Source organism: Telmatherina bonti, assembly GCF_933228915.1.
Source record: "Telmatherina bonti genome assembly, chromosome: 3".
In the NCBI taxonomy this organism is placed as follows: Eukaryota; Metazoa; Chordata; class Actinopteri; order Atheriniformes; family Telmatherinidae; genus Telmatherina; species Telmatherina bonti.
Genome location: NC_136621.1, coordinates 13,344,911 through 13,364,978, shown reverse-complemented (window position 1 = coordinate 13,364,978; position 20,068 = coordinate 13,344,911). Strand labels below are relative to the sequence as shown.

Genomic DNA, 20,068 nt, shown 5'->3' with positions numbered 1-20,068 from the left:
AAAGTCTGAAAAACTGACAACAGTTGAAGTGTGTATGTTCAATGAGCTGCCTGGGAGTGGACCAGCAGGAGACGTTACAATGACCACCACATGTTGCTATGCAACCCAAGTTTTGTCATTCTTATAGATCTTTAACTTTCCTTTCTTTATCTGGAGCAACATGCAGCAACACCCACTACTTTAAAAAGAATTACCGTAGATGAACCGCTAACTTAGAGGCCATAAAAAACAACCAACATTTCTGCAACTCAGTCTATCCTGGTCCCCCACATCATGGGTTACATAGAGCATATACTGTAACTCTACTATAGATGTTCTATTCTATTCTACAGTAATTTAGCAGACGCTTTTCCAAAGCGAATCGATCTCTCAACTTCCCGGGTGAAAGAGACGACTGCTCTTCCTCCTAAGCTACAAGCTGCCCCAATAAGATGTACAAAAACAATAATTATTATTGCATAATAAAACAGCCTGAATCACCAGGATGATGTTTTCCGAACTGTTTATTACTGACATTTGCACAAGTAATCAGCAGCTGAGAGAACTGATCAATAAGCAGTCTCACCCTGCCCTGCTCTGACCTGTGCCCCTGCTTATAAGTATGCTGCTAGTGTATGTATTAGTGGGTTGTTCTGTGGGTTAATGGTTTTCTCTGTGGCTCCTACTGGGCTGAGAGCATGGAGAGAAGCAGGGAGGGATGGATAATTAAGACAGCTCCCTTATCATGTTATTCTCTCTGCAGCTTCCCGCACATGCTGGTCATCAGCAGAACTCGAATGAGATTAAACTGATTTGGCAGCTGTGATGGGTCTGCAAAAGTAATAATGTAGCAAGAAGAGTGGTGTTGATTAGCAAGACGGAAGCAAGGAGAGGAGGCGCTAGCTGCGTTTACGTGGAGCACTTTTAATCCAATCAAACGTTCAATCAGGATAAAAAGCCTTGTTGTGTGGATGGAAATGTAGAGGTGATGACATGAGCCATGCTTCTTGTGTATTATACAGCTGTCCAACTGGCTTTCTGTATTATATTTATGTCATTAACCAGGAGGACTAAAAGCATGTTGCAATGACCTTTTTAAATCATATCATCATTGCACGATTGCAATCTGATTTGCTGTTTTCAGGGTGGCATAAAAAAGTCAAGGCAAAGTATTAGAGGTGTAACTCTGTGATTAAAAATGCAGAGATGGTCAGCTGAGAGACCAGCGGGGGTCGGCATACAGCCAAGATGGAGGCTTGAAGACAAACACCACACAGATAAAGGAACTAATCAGAAGAAACCTGTTAGGCGCCTGCAACATGTCTGCCCATTTATCCACAATGTGTTGACTTTGAAAAAAGGCCATTTGACAAGACTATTGCAATAGATGGCATCCAAAGAGGAAAGAGAAAAGAGTTTCAAACAGGATGTCAAGCAATGAACAGAAGAATGAGAGGAAAATGGTGACAAGCAGAGAGAATATGAAAGTGAACAAGCAGAATAAGAAAGCAGAGGTGGTGTCTCGAAGCACAACGATAAACTGCAAGCTTGTATAGAAATATCTTGTTTCTAGACATTTTTTTATTAACCAAAGCAGACTCAGATGACTGTCTGAGCTCTGACATGAAAGATGCAAAACTCCAGTCACCTGTGGATGAAGCTTAACAGCAGAGATGGCAGTGAGGAGAACAGAGACTGACGGCATTGTACATGAGAGAACTGAAACGACGAACTGAGGTGATGAATGAGATTCACAGCTTCATAGAGAGTGGATTATTACTGCCTCACAGCATTGAAGAAGTTGTAGTTTCATCTGGAAAATGCTGCTGTTGTGTGGGAGGAAATGTATTTTAACCAGTTTCTTTTCAACTGGCTTACAAACATTAAATCCCATCAGCATTCAGGTTTGGTTGCTTTACAACCTGCAATCAAAAGTAATATTTGTTTGTTGTTTTTTTTTGTTTGTTTGTTTTTTTTAATAATTTGATTTACAAAATTTCAGCAATTTCAAATATCCATAACGTCTATTATTCTAACAAATAAGAACAAACAATCAAACAAATGATTAAAATAAATTAAAAGATAAACAGAAAACTTGAGGTTGCATCACTTTTCAACCCTCCAATGTCAGTACTGTGTTATCCCACCTGCTCAGTAACTCCAGCTGCAGGCCTCCGTGGTCTTGGAACATCCAGCCTCTGGGATGTTTTTACCCTGAAAGCAAAACTGCACCAGCTTCTGCAGGTTGGATGTTTTCGGTTGGTGTGTGGCGGTCTTTAGGTTGTGCCACAGATTCTAAGTCGGACTGAGGCTTGTGCTTTGATAAAGACTACTCAAACACATTTAAATACCTCAAGTCTTTCTTCAGCTTTCTATCCCAGTCTCAAGTCTTAAACTCACTGTGAAGAATTTCCCTGCATTTAGCGCTGCTCATCATTCTCTTTAGCTTCCCTGATTATGAAAAACGTGCCCTCATCAAGATGCCGCCACCACCATGTTTCACCATAGCGATGATCTCTGGGGTGACGAGAGCTGGGTTTGTGTCGTATATAATGATTTACTTTGATATCCAAAATGGTAAGTTCTATACAAGATTATACATCAGCATCAGATTGGTTATGCCAGAGGCACCCATAGTTCCCATGGTCTTCAAGGGCCGTTGTGTTGCAGGTTTTCCATGTATCCCTGTTACACACACACCTGGCTTCCATTAAATGAATCCAACAGTCAATGAAGTTCTGTACAATGACTGATTAGTTTTAGCCAGGTGGGTTGGACAGAATAGGGATACATGGAAAACCTGCAGGATTGTGGACCTCGAGGACTGGAACTGGGCACCTTTGGGGTACGCCATAGCCGCTGTAAGCTCTGCATCGGTCCACAGAGGCTCAACGCGCAACTGAGAACGCAGTAGGAAGTACTCCATTCTGATTGGTGATAGTGTAATTATGTGTTTCTGGATGTTTGGGTCTTGTTGCTGAATAAATACCACTGGCCACAGTTGCAGTTCTGAACAGGAAATACTTGCTGGAACTGAAGCAAACCATCAAAAAGCTCCACCCTGTGGAGTTTACTGGCTGATACCAGCCCTTCTGCCATCCGCAAATACGGAAAAGAAACTGCAACACGGTACTTTTACCCTACACTCGAGTATGAACACACAGTATGTCAAATACGTGGGTCCAACCTGAAGCAGATGTTGTGCAAGTGTAAACCAGACTTTAGTCACATCTTACCAGGGAACCTCCAACCATGTTTGGGTCACAAAGCTTTCTGCAAACCAATTATTTCTTTCTGGCCAGCCTTCCATAAAGCTCAGCTCAGCAGGGTCTACAGCTATGGACAGATCGAGCTGTCCAGTGACTTTGAGGTTACTTTTTGGTTGCTTTTGCTGCATTAACATTGTGCAGTTTTGATCTGAATGAATGTCCAATCACAATAAAAGTGAAAACCCCTCAGTTTATCAAATCCGAAATAATTTTCAATAGGATAGAAATGGATGGGTTCAACCTTTTTCTGATGGTTTCCTTGGTACATGGACTTTCTGTGGTGCTTAAACACCAGAGATGGCATGAAACAATGGTTGGGTGGTGTGATGAATTTCAGAAAACTGAAAATGGCATAAAAACAGAACTGGACTGGACTGTGATGGGTACAAAGTTTTTGTAGTAAATAGGAAAGAGTGAAGGATTATTATGCATCTCAAAAATCAAAAGATTGTTAATGCAGAAAGTTGACCAAATTTGATAAAATCTTTGTCTTCTAAACGATTACACATTAGAAAATTCCAAAATCTTACCAACATGTAAACACACAACTGACTGGTTCACTGTATCAAGCATCCATGTGAACATGTCAGCTGTTATCTGTAATCAGAGTGATTTTCCTCAGTTAAAAGAAATATTGGTCCATGTAAATGTGTCCATATGAATATGAAAATAGGAATTGTGCCAAACTCAGGTGACACCTATATGCCAAACAAGTGGACCTTGTATATCCAATAATGTGACTTCAGAAGGTAACTGGTAGCACCGGAAAGCTATTTAGTGGCTTCACAGAAAAATTATAAATGCATATGAATGCAGAACTTGGGTTTAGTGTTAAACATGGTCATTTTACTCCACTAGTGAGTATTTTGCTTTGGATTTAAAGAAAAAGTCAAAAGCTGGCAAAAAGAAGGAATACCACTGGCAGTCTCTTGTAATGCAATACCTATGAAAAAAATACATCAGAGGATGAAGTATTTGGTGAATATTTTACCTTTCGCATTCTTCTTTCAATCACATGAGAATGCAGCCAGATCAGCCTTAAACTTTTATATCTGTAGACTTCTGAATCTAAATTACAGATGATTGTTCTTAAATACACATTTCTTGTTGCACATTAAGCACCAAGTTTATCATTTTATTTATTATATCACTGTTAAAAAAAATCTACTGCTGAAGCTGTAAAGTTAGAAAATGATTTATGTTTTTATAAGCTGATTAGATGCTTTATTTGCTGCTCGACAGACACGTATGGCAAACTGCAGTTTTACAGATAATCTCCCAAGTTTTTAAAGCGCAGTTGAATACAATGTGTGGAATGCAATCTCCTGGAGCCAAATAATTTATCTGTTTAAGTCGCTAAACTAATCAAAGTTGGATCAGACCGCCGCCTAATATCCATCCTTTCTGCATCTTTAAACACTAAAAAGACCCAGAAATAACATTTTCTTCATTGTGGTACAAAGAAAACAGCCAGAGAGTAAAATGGTAAAAATCCACCGGCAAAGACGCCTGACTGGCTCAGACACGATCAGACCCAGCAGTCTTGATTGAGAAAAAATATTCCCGTTATTTAGTAGAGTTAAAAACGACGGGAGGTCAGTGAACAAGGGACATTTATGAGGAAAAAGAGTTGGTTGGTGGTGCTAGCGGGGAAAGTGAGTGGGCAGTAGCTGGGCCAAAGTTTGCCTTTTTTCTCTCCATCATCTGGCCATGAGGGTTAATGGAAGAAAACAGAGAAAAGGAACTGTGATAGCAGAGCTGGAAATGTTCAACTCTTTAGGCAGCTCAGCTGTTGCAAACACAGCTCAGCTGTTACACACCACAGGCAACAAATGTGCACAATAACTACATAAATTATTACTTATGTGTAATATTCACTGTTTGTAAACTACTTCTTAAGCATTTAATAATTACTTTGACCTCTTAGCCAGGTCACCTTTGAAAATAAGATCTTTGTCTCGTTTTTTTTAATCTGGTAATGTAAAGGATATTAATGTACCATTAATGATTTACTGGTAAATTTCGGCGCGCTACAAGCAGCAGCTTCTAACTGCAGTTTAACTGATTGTTTTGTCAACACTTTATGTAAGATGTGTTGGCGAAATGTGCACTGCATCGTGGTGCTGCGGAGCCACGAATCCTCCGGCTGGAAAAAGGAACAACTTTCTCACCCTCCCACTCCAACTCCTGCACTCCTCCCACCATTTGCCGCCGACCCTTCAGGTCAACCGAACTGGAGCCTACGTTCCTTCAGCTGCGCTCTCTGGGGACGCTCTTCCTCCACCTCCTCTTACCTCATCTTTCACTTCTGAAGCATCTCACCAAACAGCCACACGTTTTATTTTTACTTCTACCTCCTCAGGATAAGATTTCAGCTTTTTCTTTTTCCACAGCTCACAGAACCACATCAATAAGATTATGTCCATTTTGATGCTGTAGCTTCTCACAAAGTCACCATCCACACAAGTAAAGCTGACTCGGATATTTGTTGTTGTTTCCTTCGCAGGCCATTTTAACGGTTTGGATATCGTCCAAACAATTAGAGAATACTATGTTCATTGTTGCTTGTACTTATATTACGATTTTATTTCTTATTTTATTTTTACTTTGCATTTATAGTTTATTTGAACTTTTTTTCTTTTTTTTTTTTTTTTTTGCTTTTTATTTGCTTATTTTTCATTGTAACAACAAGGAGAGCAACTTGCCACTGGAGTCAAATTCCTTGTTTGTTTCTCCAAACATGATGAATAAAGTGATTCTGATTTCATTCATTTTTACACAAAACAAAGAAGAAAACTGGTTCACCTGTTGGTTACTGCAGGGCAACCTCTTTCCTGCCACATAAGAAAATACATTGAGCTGCATCCTATCGGTCTTGGACTGATCATACGTATAGCAGCACTTTCACTGTGTTCTTCCGCAACTGATCGCGAGGCGTCTCTCCGGGCCACATGTTGTCCTAGGTGTGTATATGTTTAGGTTGTGTTTACCCACAATGCCATGCATTGAACCCAAAATGCTCTTTGCATTTTTTTTTTCCCTTAATGTATTTGGTTTTCTTGAAGTGGACCAAGAGCTAAGTCTTTAGGCTGACCAGTCAGCACCAGCATCAGCAGCTGAGTATCAAAATACATTTTGAACATTAACAGGAATGTCGAAAGAGAATCTGTTACAGCATACAGAGATAAAACACTCCACCTCAGTAATCTTGCACCATTTAGATGAAATAGACTGTTGCTGTGATCTGTGTTGTGACACAACTACTAAGGTGAGTGCAGATGAGTCTCTTTGTTTATTCTCCAAAAATCTGTAATATTCTCTGACAGCTTCAAAATTTCTCTCACTTCCCGGACCTTCAGCTGTCTCCATTCATCAGAGCATCTGTTTTCTTGGTTGATGTGTTCACTGCTCCAACTCCAAGGTCTGAATGCATAAAACAGAGCAGAGCAGGGACTCCGGGAAAACAGAAGCTTCCCTGCAGCTATGTACGAACCAAGGACAACTTACGCTTCTGGTAATGACACAAGTGCTTCCAGACCATCTTAAAAACAACAGAATTTACATGTGCACAGTAAAAAAAAAAAGTGAATTTAGTTCATTTTAGAGGAAAAGAAAATCCCACACATCATGATGACAGGCGAGTAAAGGTCCAAAATCAACACATTTCAAGGATTATTGAATATAAAAGGCAGATTTACCATGACCGCACGCTCATCTTTTACCAGCACAAGAACAATCAAGTAGAACAAAATGTTTTCTCAGAAAATTCCCTAAATAAACAAGCCAATGATCTCACAGCTGCGTACGAATGTGGAAATCAATATCACAGTCCTGATGCATGACCGACAGGTTTATCGCTTTAATGTTGTCTGTAGAGACACAGCTCATGGAAAAAGGCAGGAAAAAAAAAATCAAAGACACACTGGAGATGCACTGGGAAAATGTAGAAAGGCAAATGAAGTAAAAACACAAGTGAAAAAAGGAACCTGCGGCTATCAAAGCTCTTATAATTCATTTCAGTTTCCCTAGAATGATGGTTTTCAGCGGTTTGCAGGACAGAAGAGTAAAAGTTTGTGTGTGGGGGGGTGTCTGCATCATTTGATGACAAAGAGGAAGAGGAGGTTGGCTCCTTCACTCACCCTGGGCTGCCAGTTCTCATACTGCTTCTGCAGGTTGGCTCCAATGGTCTCCAGGGCTTTCTGTGGACTCATCGATAGGGGATCTAGCCAGAACACACACACAAAGAAAAAGCAGTCTCACACAAACAGTGAAACAAAAAAAATCCACACAAAATGCAGATTAAAGTTCTATCATGGTGAAAAGGACATATGTGATCAGGATCCAGAAACACCACCGTATTTTCTGAACGAAAGCTCATTTAGAACGAGGCAAAGTGGGAAATTCTTTCAGGAAACCGTAGACTCAGTTTCCTGCAGGTTAAAGAGGAGAGGAAGCATCCTGCTCATCATCAGCATACAGTACAAAAGCCTGTATACATCGGTCATGATGTTTGGGGTTGTGTTAGAGCCTTAGACAGGAGCAGCTTCCATCAATGCTGAAAAGTACATGAAGGTTTTACAGCAACAGCTGCTCCCATGCAGACGTTTCTCTCAGGGAAGGCCTTGCAGATTTTAGCGAGACAATGCTGAACTCAACTCATCTCTATTCATGGAAGCCTTGAACACAACCACGCTTGAAACAAAGTGCTGAACATAATTAGACCAAGTGTCACCTAAAAATAAAGCAATTAACACGGAAAGAAATAGTCGAATAAATTTATTGTTTTAAAAACAGTTTTAAAACTATATCCATCAAAACAGCATGGCTTCACAGGAGAGGAGTCCAGCTGCTGACCTGCTCTGTCTGCAGTCCAGACCAAAGCAATCCAGTGATGAAGGTGCAGGACTGTTGAGCAGCTGGACTACAGCTCATCAGACCAGAATCTCTCCTAAAACTCCAGCAACTCTTCGTCCAAATCCCCAAAAGGTCCACAGGCAGTTGCTGACGGATGACTCGATGCTATATACCACCCGGTAACTACTTTTTGGAAAGGTGTTTTTGCCATCACACTGCAAAAACTTTAGATTTAGATTTAAAATCTTAAATTGAGTACACATATACTTTTTTTTTTTTTTTTTTTAAAGGTAAGATAATTCTTAGTTTTTATGCCAGAGAATTCCTCTTGTTTTAAGAGTATTTTTACTTGTTTTATGAAGACTTGACAAGCCAAATTTTCTTGTTCTGTTGGCAGATAATTTATCCTATTTTAAGCAATCAACTGTTTTTGCAGCGCAAATTTAAAATATTTTGGTATTTTCCATTAAATGCTCAAATGTCTCAGTTTTAGCATCTAATGTTATTTATGTTCTATTGGGAATAAAATGCAGATATATAAGATTTACAAATCATATAATTTTGTTTTTAATTACATTTTAAACAATGTCCTGAATTTTCATTTTTAATTGGGGTTGTTTAACTTTCATCTTAGATTCTTTTTTTTCTTATTTTTTTTTATAAACCAGAAAATGTTATTCTGACATATTTTCCCTCTTGAAAATAATAAAATTGGTATTTCTTAATAAATCAATAACTTCTACAAAAGAATTTTGAGCAAGAACGGCATAGAAGATGTGTTCTTTTCTTGTTCGGTAGAAATATTCCAGTTTCTAAAGGTACTTCACACACAAACACATCTCAGCTCCACTGAAAAGCAGATGTAAGCTCTATATTTGGCTCGAGCATGCAGGAGAAATTAAACACTGCAGTGCATTTTAGGACGTTGTTGCTGCATTCATCATTTAAAATTCCCAAAAGACATATGTGGAATCACGTGGTACGTTTCCACCATGACACTGTCCTCAGGAGCCACAGAGAAAGTTTGTGAAACTTTAAGGCCTGTGCTCCTACTTTAATGTGCTTTTCTGTCTCCAACTCGTCTCAGGGGAGCTAAACAATGGTTCAGAGGTACCCAGTCAATGGAGTCTGTTCTTTTGGTTTTTGTTCTATCATCTTGTGTGGTCCTGGTGGGGGTTCGTAGCATCAATCTTATGTGAAAGAGACCTTCTGAAATGATCTCCCATGGGAATAGCTGAGAATATCCATAAATACTGCAGAGTAAAAGCTTGGGTTTTCATGTTTAGTAAAGGTTCGGAGAAGTGCAGCCAAAAAAATAAACTCCTTTAACTACTTGATGTCCACACAAGATTTCCATCTAAGCACATGAGTCAGCATGTAAATGATAAGTTTGATCAGGACACAGCATTATATCATACCCTGAGTATGAAATCCTGGTCACTGATGTAGACTGATCATTTACTAGAACGAATTTCAGCGTAAGATTTTAGTTCTTACTCTTCATTGTTCCTCTCAGCCCTTTCCTTCCTAGGAGGAGTCAGTACTAATCACAGCATTTCAGTTAGACACTTGATCTAATTTGTGACACTGTCATCCATTAGCATCACAAATTAGCTGCACCAAAGGAGATCATGCATTTAACATAGTCTATTTATTTTTTAGTGGGACTATTTTCAAGATAAATATCTGACCAAAAAAGAAATCTGTGGGAACGTAAATGAATAGTTTATTTATAATTTAAACCACGATCAGGAACTTGGAGGTACATTATCCCAGACGGTCATCGCAATCATCTTAGTAAAATTACATGCTTTTCCATTACACCTCAAATTGCACAAAAACTAAATATTGCAATAAAAAAACGCTAAAAGAAACAGCTACATTTCAAAGAAAGTCCTAAATGTCACTAAAAACTTTTACGCTCTCATGAGATGGTTTTCAGACGTTTTGATATAGAAACATATTGCGGAACTGTAATGGAAACACTTTTTTCACCTTTGTCCCGGATGTGACGTTGGGGGGTCATGACCAGTTCATTTCCGGTAAAGATGGCGTAGTGCGGAACAAACAACAACAAATTTCAGAGTTTTAGAAAAGAAGATAAGGGAGAAAAGCTTTGAAAAGTCGTCGCAAATTCTCCACAGCAAGTAGAAAACCCAAAATAACTATGTGACTACCTGGCATAAGCCGCAATTTTTTGTAAAATCTTACGAGAGCAACAAGATTTTACGAGACTTGAGGCTAATGCGCTAAACACTTGTCAATGGAAACAACCGCAAATCATAATTGTTGATTATCGAAACTTACAAATATCACTTTCTATTTTGTAAAATAAAATGTAAAGGAAACGCAGCTACTGACGTAAAGGCCAAAAAGAGAAAGACCTGTCAAGTAGTGTAAATTGTCAGAAATTAAAAAAGAAAAAGAAAACAGGGCCCCAGCACTGTGTCTTGTGGAACCCCTTTAGACAGATAATGCCGTGTTTGGCCGAAACAAGATGTACTGAAAGTCTGTGTATTGACTGTGTATTGCTCTGGGTGCCTTAATTTTTACATACACCGATGCTTAGTTACAATAATAGCAGATCTTTGAAAACGGTTGGTATTGTAATTGTTATTTTATCCTATTTTTTTTTTTGTTTGTTTTGCATACTGTCACTATTCTACTTATATCTTGTTGTATTGCAGTATTGTAGTAGTTTATATTGTTTTGCGATTACTGTGACTTTAGCAGCTTAGGCACGCCTTTCTTTTCTCTCTCTCTCTTTCTCGCCCTTCAACTTCTTTCTTTCCTCTTCCCCTGCCAGGTCTAGCACGGCCATATCAAGACTGATGATGGTTACAAAAAAAAAATAAAAATAATAATAATATTTTTTTTTTAAATTTCAGATTATCAAGGGCAGCCATATACATGAGATGTCTCCCTTGACGGAGCAAATCTGTCTGGCAAAAATATGGCACGCAGATTGCTGTTCTGTATGCTGAGATGCTGGACAGGACAGGTTAAAAAAAAAAAACAACCAAAAAAAACAACAAAAAAACAATCTTTGTGTACTTTATTCTGCAAGGCCTGTATCCATGAGGTCCATAAGACCTCTTCACAGCTATACCAATGCACCTCAAAAATACAAAACCACATGGACTGCACATACAGTAGCTATTCAAAAAGAGGAGCATAGACACTATGCGAGCAGAATGTAGCTATCAAAAAGCATCCCTGTCTGAGGAGCTGCAGTTAGATTCGTAGCTATACATATGTCCATAACATTTGACGGATTAAGTGGAAGCCGGCAAACCAATTTACATGAATGCTAAGCAAACATGGCATGCAAACAGACTGAATGTACGGTTGTGTAATTTTTATTCACAACAACTTTAAAAAAGGAGAACACAGAAAAGAAATTAGATTCATCAGTGGGGGGTGCACGTGTGGATTTACTCACCTATCCAGCACTCCAGTCGGGCACAAGGAGAGGTCTTGACCACATCAGGAGGGTCTACTCCCACATTGAGACACAACACCAGTGCTACACTCACCGTCTTCATCTGGAAAAAACAACAGAACAGAACATTACCCGTGTACCTTATCACCGACTCGTATCAAATCACACTGCTTCACGTGGGAGAAAACATGTTGCTATCTACATTTGTCTCCGGATTTTCTTTCAGGAATTCTGCTTCTTCTGGTTACCGATGCGCCAGTGAAGGTCAAGTCGCTTATCCAGGGAAAAGTCAACAGTAATTACACAGAAAGAGGATTCCACATCCTGCACGTCTGATCCAGACATCCCAGAGCAACTAACATTAACACTAGTTGAGTTCCATAGAGAAATTAAAGCTGGAGTTGTTGCACAGATTGCGTAGCAGATGTGAATATGTCTCATTGTATGGCCTTTTGAATGCAGAGCCAACTGAGACCTGCAAGTGTCAAAATATCACCTCAGGTGAATATTGTCAACATGAAAACACAGAAGCAGGAAATGAGCAACAAGGAAAATGGGGTAAAGGAAATAGAACAAACATCGATCTGAGTTACGTGGCAAGTCCTGACAAACAAACAAGGCCAGTAAGGCAGTGCAGGAATCCTGCAGTGCAAATTAGACATTACACATCAGTCAGCCATCACTGCTTCTTTCCTGTCACAGCCTCACAAACACTTTCTTCTGTTTTTCACAGCCGACATCAAGCCTTCGAACACTGTGTCGCTCCATCTTGCACTGATGAGGAGGTTCCATTCACAGGATGAAGAAACTTGTTGCATTAACCACAGATATGAATAATTTCTGCTTCTAACTAAATGTAAGCAGACTGGTGAGCTTCCTCTATTCATCAGTCCAGGGTTCCCCTTCAGAAAATACTTGGGCGGGCATATGAGGGTGGGAGGGAAAAAAAATATAGAAAAAACATCAGCAGAAGACTTCAATTCAAACAAATTTGACCATTAAAGCCAGTGAAACCAAACTGGCATCACATTGTCTTACGTAACATTAAAGTAGCGCAATGTAATTTTCTGAACTTAAAAATGTGGATATTTCACTTGTTTTCATGGAACAGTGATAGTTATAATGTAAATTTCTAGAGACATAGTGACCCAGCAGCATCGTGAGGCTGAAAAACCAAACCTCATAACTGTGTTCCAGCCTGGAGCATCATCTTACACCTGAGTTTAGCTTCAATCACTACACAGCAATTGGATATAAACAGGCCGGCTTTTTTTTTTTTTTTTTTTTAACATTCATTGTGGCTGACTCAGAAAAGAAAAGCAAGAACACATAATTAAAGGAAGAGAGGAAAAGAAAGAGAAAGGGACAGACGTAGAGACGAGTAATAATCAGATTGACTTTTATAGCTGGAAGGAGCCTCGAGAAGAGCCAGGATGCGAGATCTGGATGCTAAATTTGGTGTCATTAGGGCTATCATGCTTCAGTCATGCTTTTTTTAAACAATTAAAAGGTGCAGTTTCTGGTTCTGAATAATTATTTTAAGGAATTTGAGGACAGACAAATGTGATGCATTATAGACCCCCAATTTATAAAACACAGAAATTGTTTTTCAACTCAATTTCATATCATATGAACCTCTGACTGACTCACCCCAAAGCAACAACAATTTCTGCAAAATACATTTGGGGAAATACACACTTTCCATTTAATTTACACCAAAATCTCTCTGGACTTTTAGGTTCACATGCAAAAAGACACTTCAGAGGCAATGTTGAAGTTAAAATGTTTTAATGTTGATAGAAATATATCTATATCTATATATCTATATCTATATATATATATATCTATATATCTATATCTATATCTATACATATATATATATATATATATATATATATATATATATATATATATATGTATGTATGTATATGTATATACACACATATATATAACCCAGCAGAACATGTGAATTTTATTCTGTTATTCAATGCAACCTTTTCATGCACATCCAAAGCCTGACTGCTCTGCTGTTTTTGAGCCTTGCAGCGTTTGTTGTAAGTTACATTAAGGCAGATGCACTGCTGAGCGAGCAGTGGCTGTAGAGCTGAAGCAAAGTCTGTATATAATGAAGAGAAGGCACTTTTCAAGACACCAAAGCTGCTGACACTCCACTGAGTCCTACACAGCCCAAAATCATGCCAAAACTCAATGTCAAACTTTACTGGAAGACTGTCAAGCAAGACGGAAGATTTCTGAAAAAACATGAGTTAAAGCGGTATAAAATACAAAGCTTGATTTGACTCGGCAGGACAGCTGTTTGCTGCTTGACCTGAGTTAGAGAGTCTGAATGAATTAAACCTACGTGCTGTTTACTCTGAGACACACAGCACTTAAACCTCACGAGGGTCTGCCTGTTTGGTTGGGTTAGCAATCTGCGGGCAGCCCTCAGCCTCGTCTTGCAGCCTGTTGGATGCCGCAACCCAGTTTCATAACATTCTGCTGGTAAATCTGGTCTCATGAATTTATCAGGGCAAACATGGAAAGAGGTGCGCCATACACTTCATTCCCTTTTGCCTTTAAATACTGTTCTTTAGACAGCTTGTAAACTAAATCAGTTCCATCATCTGTGTAAGAAGAGGTGTCGAGTTATTTAGTCATGAACTCTGGAACGGGTGACCTGTCCATTTCAGCAAACTTCATCACTGACTAATTTTCCATAAATGACAGAAATGCTGTGAAAACCCACTCTGGACAGAAAAAAGTTCCTTTAAAATTCCTTGAAACTCTTATTTGAGTACCCACACATTCCCACACATTCGTAAGACCACATTAAGACAAATGCTCTGGTTGCTCCTTGATGGACAGCAACCGTTTTCTCACTCGTACAGTTTAAAGAACTAATATTTGTGTTAGATGATTTTTTTCTGATGCCCACTATGTCCGTGTTGCTGGCAACCGTGTGTGCATGCTCACGGTAGAAATCCAAGAGCGCAACACAGAGAGAAGCTCATTGGTGCTTAAGTGTATGTTGAGTAGCTTTCAGAGTCGAGGTAAAGATTTAGGTTACAGCAAATGCAACTTATGAAGCCTTTCCACCAGCTTTTAGTCTGGCTTTACAGTTGTTGTTAGCCGATATTTACAGCAACTATGAAAATAACTGAAACCGCAGAAGCATCCAGTATAACCAGATTTCATTGTATGTGTAGTGTCTGTGCCTTATTGCAAGTCATCTCCTTGCCATGACCTTTTTCTGCTCATGGACTAAACTAGGTGATTCCAACCAGCACAGTGAACGAACCTGTTTCAGTGGCTGAGCAGAACAACATGGAAAAGACCTCTTAAAGTGCGGTCGAGGCTTACTGATACGCTGCGGCTGCGTTGGTGAATTGGCGTTCAGCCACGTATCTCACCTGAATGAGATGTGTGACTCTTAACATTAGATGGGAGTAATTCTGAGACAATGTCCCTTTAAGAAGGACTTTTTTTGTCTTTTGTTTTTGGGTTTTTTTTAGGTTTTTTTTTTTTCCTCTCTCTTTATCACTTTTCCTATGAAGTGTTCTCTCTTCTTTCTCTTTCTGTCTTTCTTCTGTCCTCATCGGTCCAGCAGTACAAACTCTACAGTTCAAACATTAACGTAAAATAAATATAGAAATAAAATAAAAGTTCAGAAAGTCCAGGGGATCATTAGATCTATAAAGTTTCCCTTGGCAAAGAAAATTTGCTCAGCAGAACACAGAATCCAGACGATCATTCTGCTTGCCTAAATGCTGGACAAGACACAAAAAGAAACAAAATAAAAAAACAAAAAAACAACGTTTGTAAGGATGGTTGTGAATGGCTCCCAAAGAGCTAAACTACTACTGCAAGTATAAGTGTTGTTTCTCTGCGTTACTTGTATGACCTACATGTCAGTGTTACATGTGAACACTGACATGTAGGTCATGAGAAAACTGCCAGGTAACCTTTTGCAGGTAGTGTTAGATAGTGTAATGCAGCCCCACAGAGCGCCTGCTGTGGGTTATGTGACACCCTGGGGCTGAGCAGAGTTAGGAGCACGGCGGTCGAGAAACTAATTAATGCACTCCATGATGTCCCACCACCTGGGTAAAAGGTCAGTGTGCTAGTGGGACGCAGCAGGACTAGACTTGACATGTGCATGTATCCTACAACAAAACATCACTTCATTCATTTCCACATCATCTGTTCACACCTTGATGGATGCGGTTCGGCTCTAAAAAGACCAACGTGGAACCAACAACAGACTCGTTCACTGTCCCGACAATGGACTCCGACACAGCTAACTCATTTTAGAATCTGCGCAAGAATCAGGACAAAGAACACAGAAAGTCAACAAGCAAAAGCTACAATAGTACTCGGTGACGACAGCGCTCATAATAAGCTCAAGACGTGAACACTGTGACAGGCATTTACCTGTAAAACGTCATAGTTCCCGCAGATTGAAGGACATCACTGCTGTCGTTGCCGAGCAGATCGAACAAATAACTGATGATTGACACAAAAATACACAAACAATTTTATAAGCAAGGCAGGTTTATTTGTATAGCACATTTCATGTGCTTTGCATGAAAACATTAAAACATTACAGCGAGGTGCAGAGAGAGTTAAAAACAAACAAATGAAACGTTGAAAAGAAGAGGCTGAGACGACACCTCGGTACGTATTTTAACTGCCTGTATTGTACTGCCTGTTTTTCTATTAGTATGATGTATATTACATGTATTTAGATAGTTATTTAGTGATCAACGGAGCAACATGGGTTGTTTAAGGATAAAAATCCGACTTGCGCTGAATTTCGGGTTACGTTGCAGCGGTAGGGACAGAACTCGTTTGTAAGCCGAGAAACGCCTGTAGTTTTGACTCTGGGAACAGAAATTAGTCTTGTTCCTGATGACCAAGAGATACAGGTGGGAAATCAAATAGAAAAAATTGAATAACAGAATTTTTCTCTTCACAATTTTAAAATTGATTTTTTTTTTGTTTGTTTATTGTTTTTAAGAAATAAATACAAATAATCCATTATAAAAATTTGTGTCATTTTAATTGTTTTTATTGATCTTTTAACTTGTCTTCAGGGGAATTATGGCAGCAGAATGATGGTCTGGCTACTGTGTTGTTTTTTCCTAATTGAAATTAAGAAAAATGACCAGCAAAAAAACGTTTTGTACTTTTTTTTTTTTTTTAAGTCTACAAAAATCAGCAATATCCAAGACTTGTATCCAATTGAATCCAATTTAAATAAAAAATGCACCCAAAAAATTAGAATCAGATTGCAACAAAACCATATCGTCACAGCCCTACGAAGAGACTTGGCTGGTTTGTAACAAACTAGAAGATCCTGAACATATTTTGGTCCGAAACCATTTAGTGCTTCATAAACTAACAGCAGGATTTAGAAGTCAGTTCTTTGACAGACAGGAAGCCAGTATAAAGATCTGAGGACTGGAGCTATATGATCCACTTACTTGGTCATCTGATGGACTTTTTAGGAATACCTGTAAGGTCAGCATTACAGTAGTCTAGTTTACTAAAGATAAATGAATGGACAAGTTTGAAATGAAATGAAGCCAAACAAAAAAGAAAATGAAAATCCAGCAAGAAAGTGATCGTAGAAAGAAGAAAGACTATATGCCAATATCTCTCTAAATCCAATGATAACTCAAGAGTTGGTTTGCTCATATTTTTCCCATTCGCACTGGGAAGAGTGAGAAAGTATACCAGGGCTTCTTCTGTTGCCAGATCTTAAGGTTTCATGGGACACACTTTAAAGATTTTCACTTCCTTCAGCCTTCAAAGAACTGGAGGCTTTCCTTCAAGAATCATCTCATGTCCCCCGACACACAGCCCAGGACCTAAATGATGGAAAAGTCGATGAGGAGTCATGCTGTTCGGAAGGCAGAGGATGGTCATACTGGGTATTTTCTGCTAAGTACTGTAGGGTTTTTTTTTCCTTTAATGTGATTCCAGACTCCGTTTCTCTCCTTCAAAGAAAGGTACAGTGCAGCTACATCCTGTGTTGACAGAGCAGATTGTTTCCAGTAATTGTATTGTGCGGGTAGCTCAAACCACGTCGGTATCTGACTGAACTCCTTACACAGTACACAAGAGTATCTACAAGTTGAATAAATGTACAGTTTACACGTGAATCAGGAGCCACTACCACTACAGAGTAATATATTTGCTAATATATAAGCAAATGCCCCTTGTTCTCTATCGTCACAAAAAAAACCTACCATACTGAGAAAAGATACAGATAAAAACAGCAGTTTGCAATGAAACGTGTGTGTGTGTGTGTGTGTGTGTGTGTGTGTGTGTGTGTGTGTGTGTGTGTGTGTGTGTGTGTGTGGCTGAACATCACTACTGATTTCCTTAAATCTTTGCCATAAATTCATTTACTATTGATGTAACCGAACCAATTTTGCTTAGGTTTTATGGACATGAGTCTTTTTACATGACCATCACATATCTGGGAGTAATCAGATTACTGTATTAAAATAAGTCAAGATGCATTCTGAATGATGCTTCATTACAGCAGGGAACACAAACCACCCAAAAAACATCAATTCTCCTCATTTCTGAAATTTCAGATTGTTTATAAGACTTACATTGCAAATTAGGGGTGGGAAAATCAAATTGAAAAATTGAAAAATTGAGAAATGTTTGATTTTTTTTTTTTTTTTTTTTTTTTTGTTAAAATAATCTTTTTCTTTTTCAAATAAATAACAGTAATCCATGACAGAGTTTGTGTCTTTTTTTCTTTTTTTTAATTGATGTTTTTAACTTGTCTTCTTCGGCATTATGGCAGCAGAATTACGATCTGGCTGCTGTGCTGTTTTTTCCAAATTGAAATCAAGAAATGACAAGCAAAGAAAAAGTTTTATACATTTTTTTGTTTTTAATCCACAAAAATTAGCAATATTAAATAATTGTAAGAATCAGATTTAAATCAAATCGCAACTAAAAAATTGCAATCAAATCAGGACAAAAGCAAAACGTCACAGCCCTTTTAAAAATTTTGTCATCCAGTGTAAAACAAAATTTTTACTATTATTACAGAATTCTGCATTTGGCCCCACCTCGGCAAGAAAAGGAGATTTTGAGCAAAAACGACGCAGGCAACCTTTCAGGTATGTATTTGCAAAGATCCCACCGCCCATCAATAAGTCATGTAAGAGCAGGGTCACTGCTGTCACTGGGAAAGTAAGTGTATTCAAAATGATTTAAACAAATCTACCAGTGCTATGAACCGATATTTGAAATGATAAATTCAAACCAATTTAAATCAATTTATATCAATAAACTGATTTTTTTAACCCTGCTCCAAGTTTATGTGCAAGTTTGTGCACAGATGATTAGCACAATACACCTCATTGCATGAGCACTGATGCAAGTCAGGAAAGCCGCTCACCTCAGGTATTGCCAGCTTAGTGACTGTCATTATATTTAGCAAATACTGAGACACCGCTAATGTTCTTATTGTTTTTTTAAAGCTGGGGTAGGTAATGTTGGAGAGCTAGCAAGATTGAAAGTGGCATCCTGCCTTGGCTCCTCCCCCTCCGGTTTTGCTCCTTCTGTGATCCAAGACTTTATTCTTACTTCGCCAAGGAGGTTATATTTTTACCGGCATTCATCTGTTTGTTTGTGTGTGTTCAAGATAGCTCAAAAAGTTATGGAGAGATTTTAATTACATTTTCAGGAGTTGTTGGAAATGTGAAAAGGAAGAACTGATTTAATTTTGGTGGTGATCCAGATCACCGTTTGGATCCAGGAACGTTTTAAAGGCCTTGGCGAAGGTTTGTGCCCTCCTTGTGTTTTTCTAGTTCGCAGCTTTTTCCACCAACAATTTTCTTTTTCTCAGCTGTTTAGCAGTAGGAGGCAAATAAACCGAGCCAGGTCGGAGAAATCCTTCTTGCATTTTCTCAGCCATGTTTGCCTTCAATGTTTTTTCTTCACTACTTTGTATTTTGATCCTAACACGCTATTTATATGCAGGGTGTGCGATGTGGGAGGGGGAGGAGGGGAGCCAGGAGAAGCAGCTTATGAAATATGAGAAACGAACAACTTCAATTCAGCTGGAACGGTTTGATTGGTCAGAGTTTTTACAGATTTACAGTAAACTGAGGGGTCCATATTTCTTATAGCTCATGATTACAAAATGTACAGATTACTATCAGGATGGGGAACCACTTCCCCAGAGTAAAGAATAAAGCTGTCATTTACCTACCCCAGCTTTAACTCGACAAATCAAGCTACTTTATCAGGCAAACCATCCCAACTGCAGCCAAATAAGGAAATGGTCACCTTCGCACCCAAACTGAAGATGAGACGAAGTCTACAGTCAAATATTAATGTCCAACAATGTAGATAACTGTCGATAAAATTATCTTAAAACTTGAAAAGTGCTTTACTGTAACATGAAGTAGGCGCTTTGTTAAAAATATGACGATGCATGTTAACACCAATCAATCATTCATTAAACATGAATGTAGTTTTGTTTGGTTTTTTA

At 38.7% G+C, this 20,068-nt stretch overlaps 1 protein-coding gene across 2 annotated transcripts in view; it reads right to left on the bottom strand.

The window, feature by feature from the left end:
* rptor (regulatory associated protein of MTOR, complex 1) overlaps positions 1-20,068 on the bottom strand; it is a 235,132-nt gene that overhangs the window by 195,848 nt on the left and 19,216 nt on the right. For both annotated transcript variants that reach the window (XM_079265219.1, XM_079265220.1), the window contains exons 3-4: positions 11,545-11,647; positions 7,388-7,470 (exon numbers count right to left, since the gene is read on the bottom strand). In XM_079265219.1, the coding sequence (XP_079121345.1) occupies positions 7,388-7,470; positions 11,545-11,647 (186 nt within the window). The remainder of the gene's footprint in view (positions 1-7,387; positions 7,471-11,544; positions 11,648-20,068) is intronic.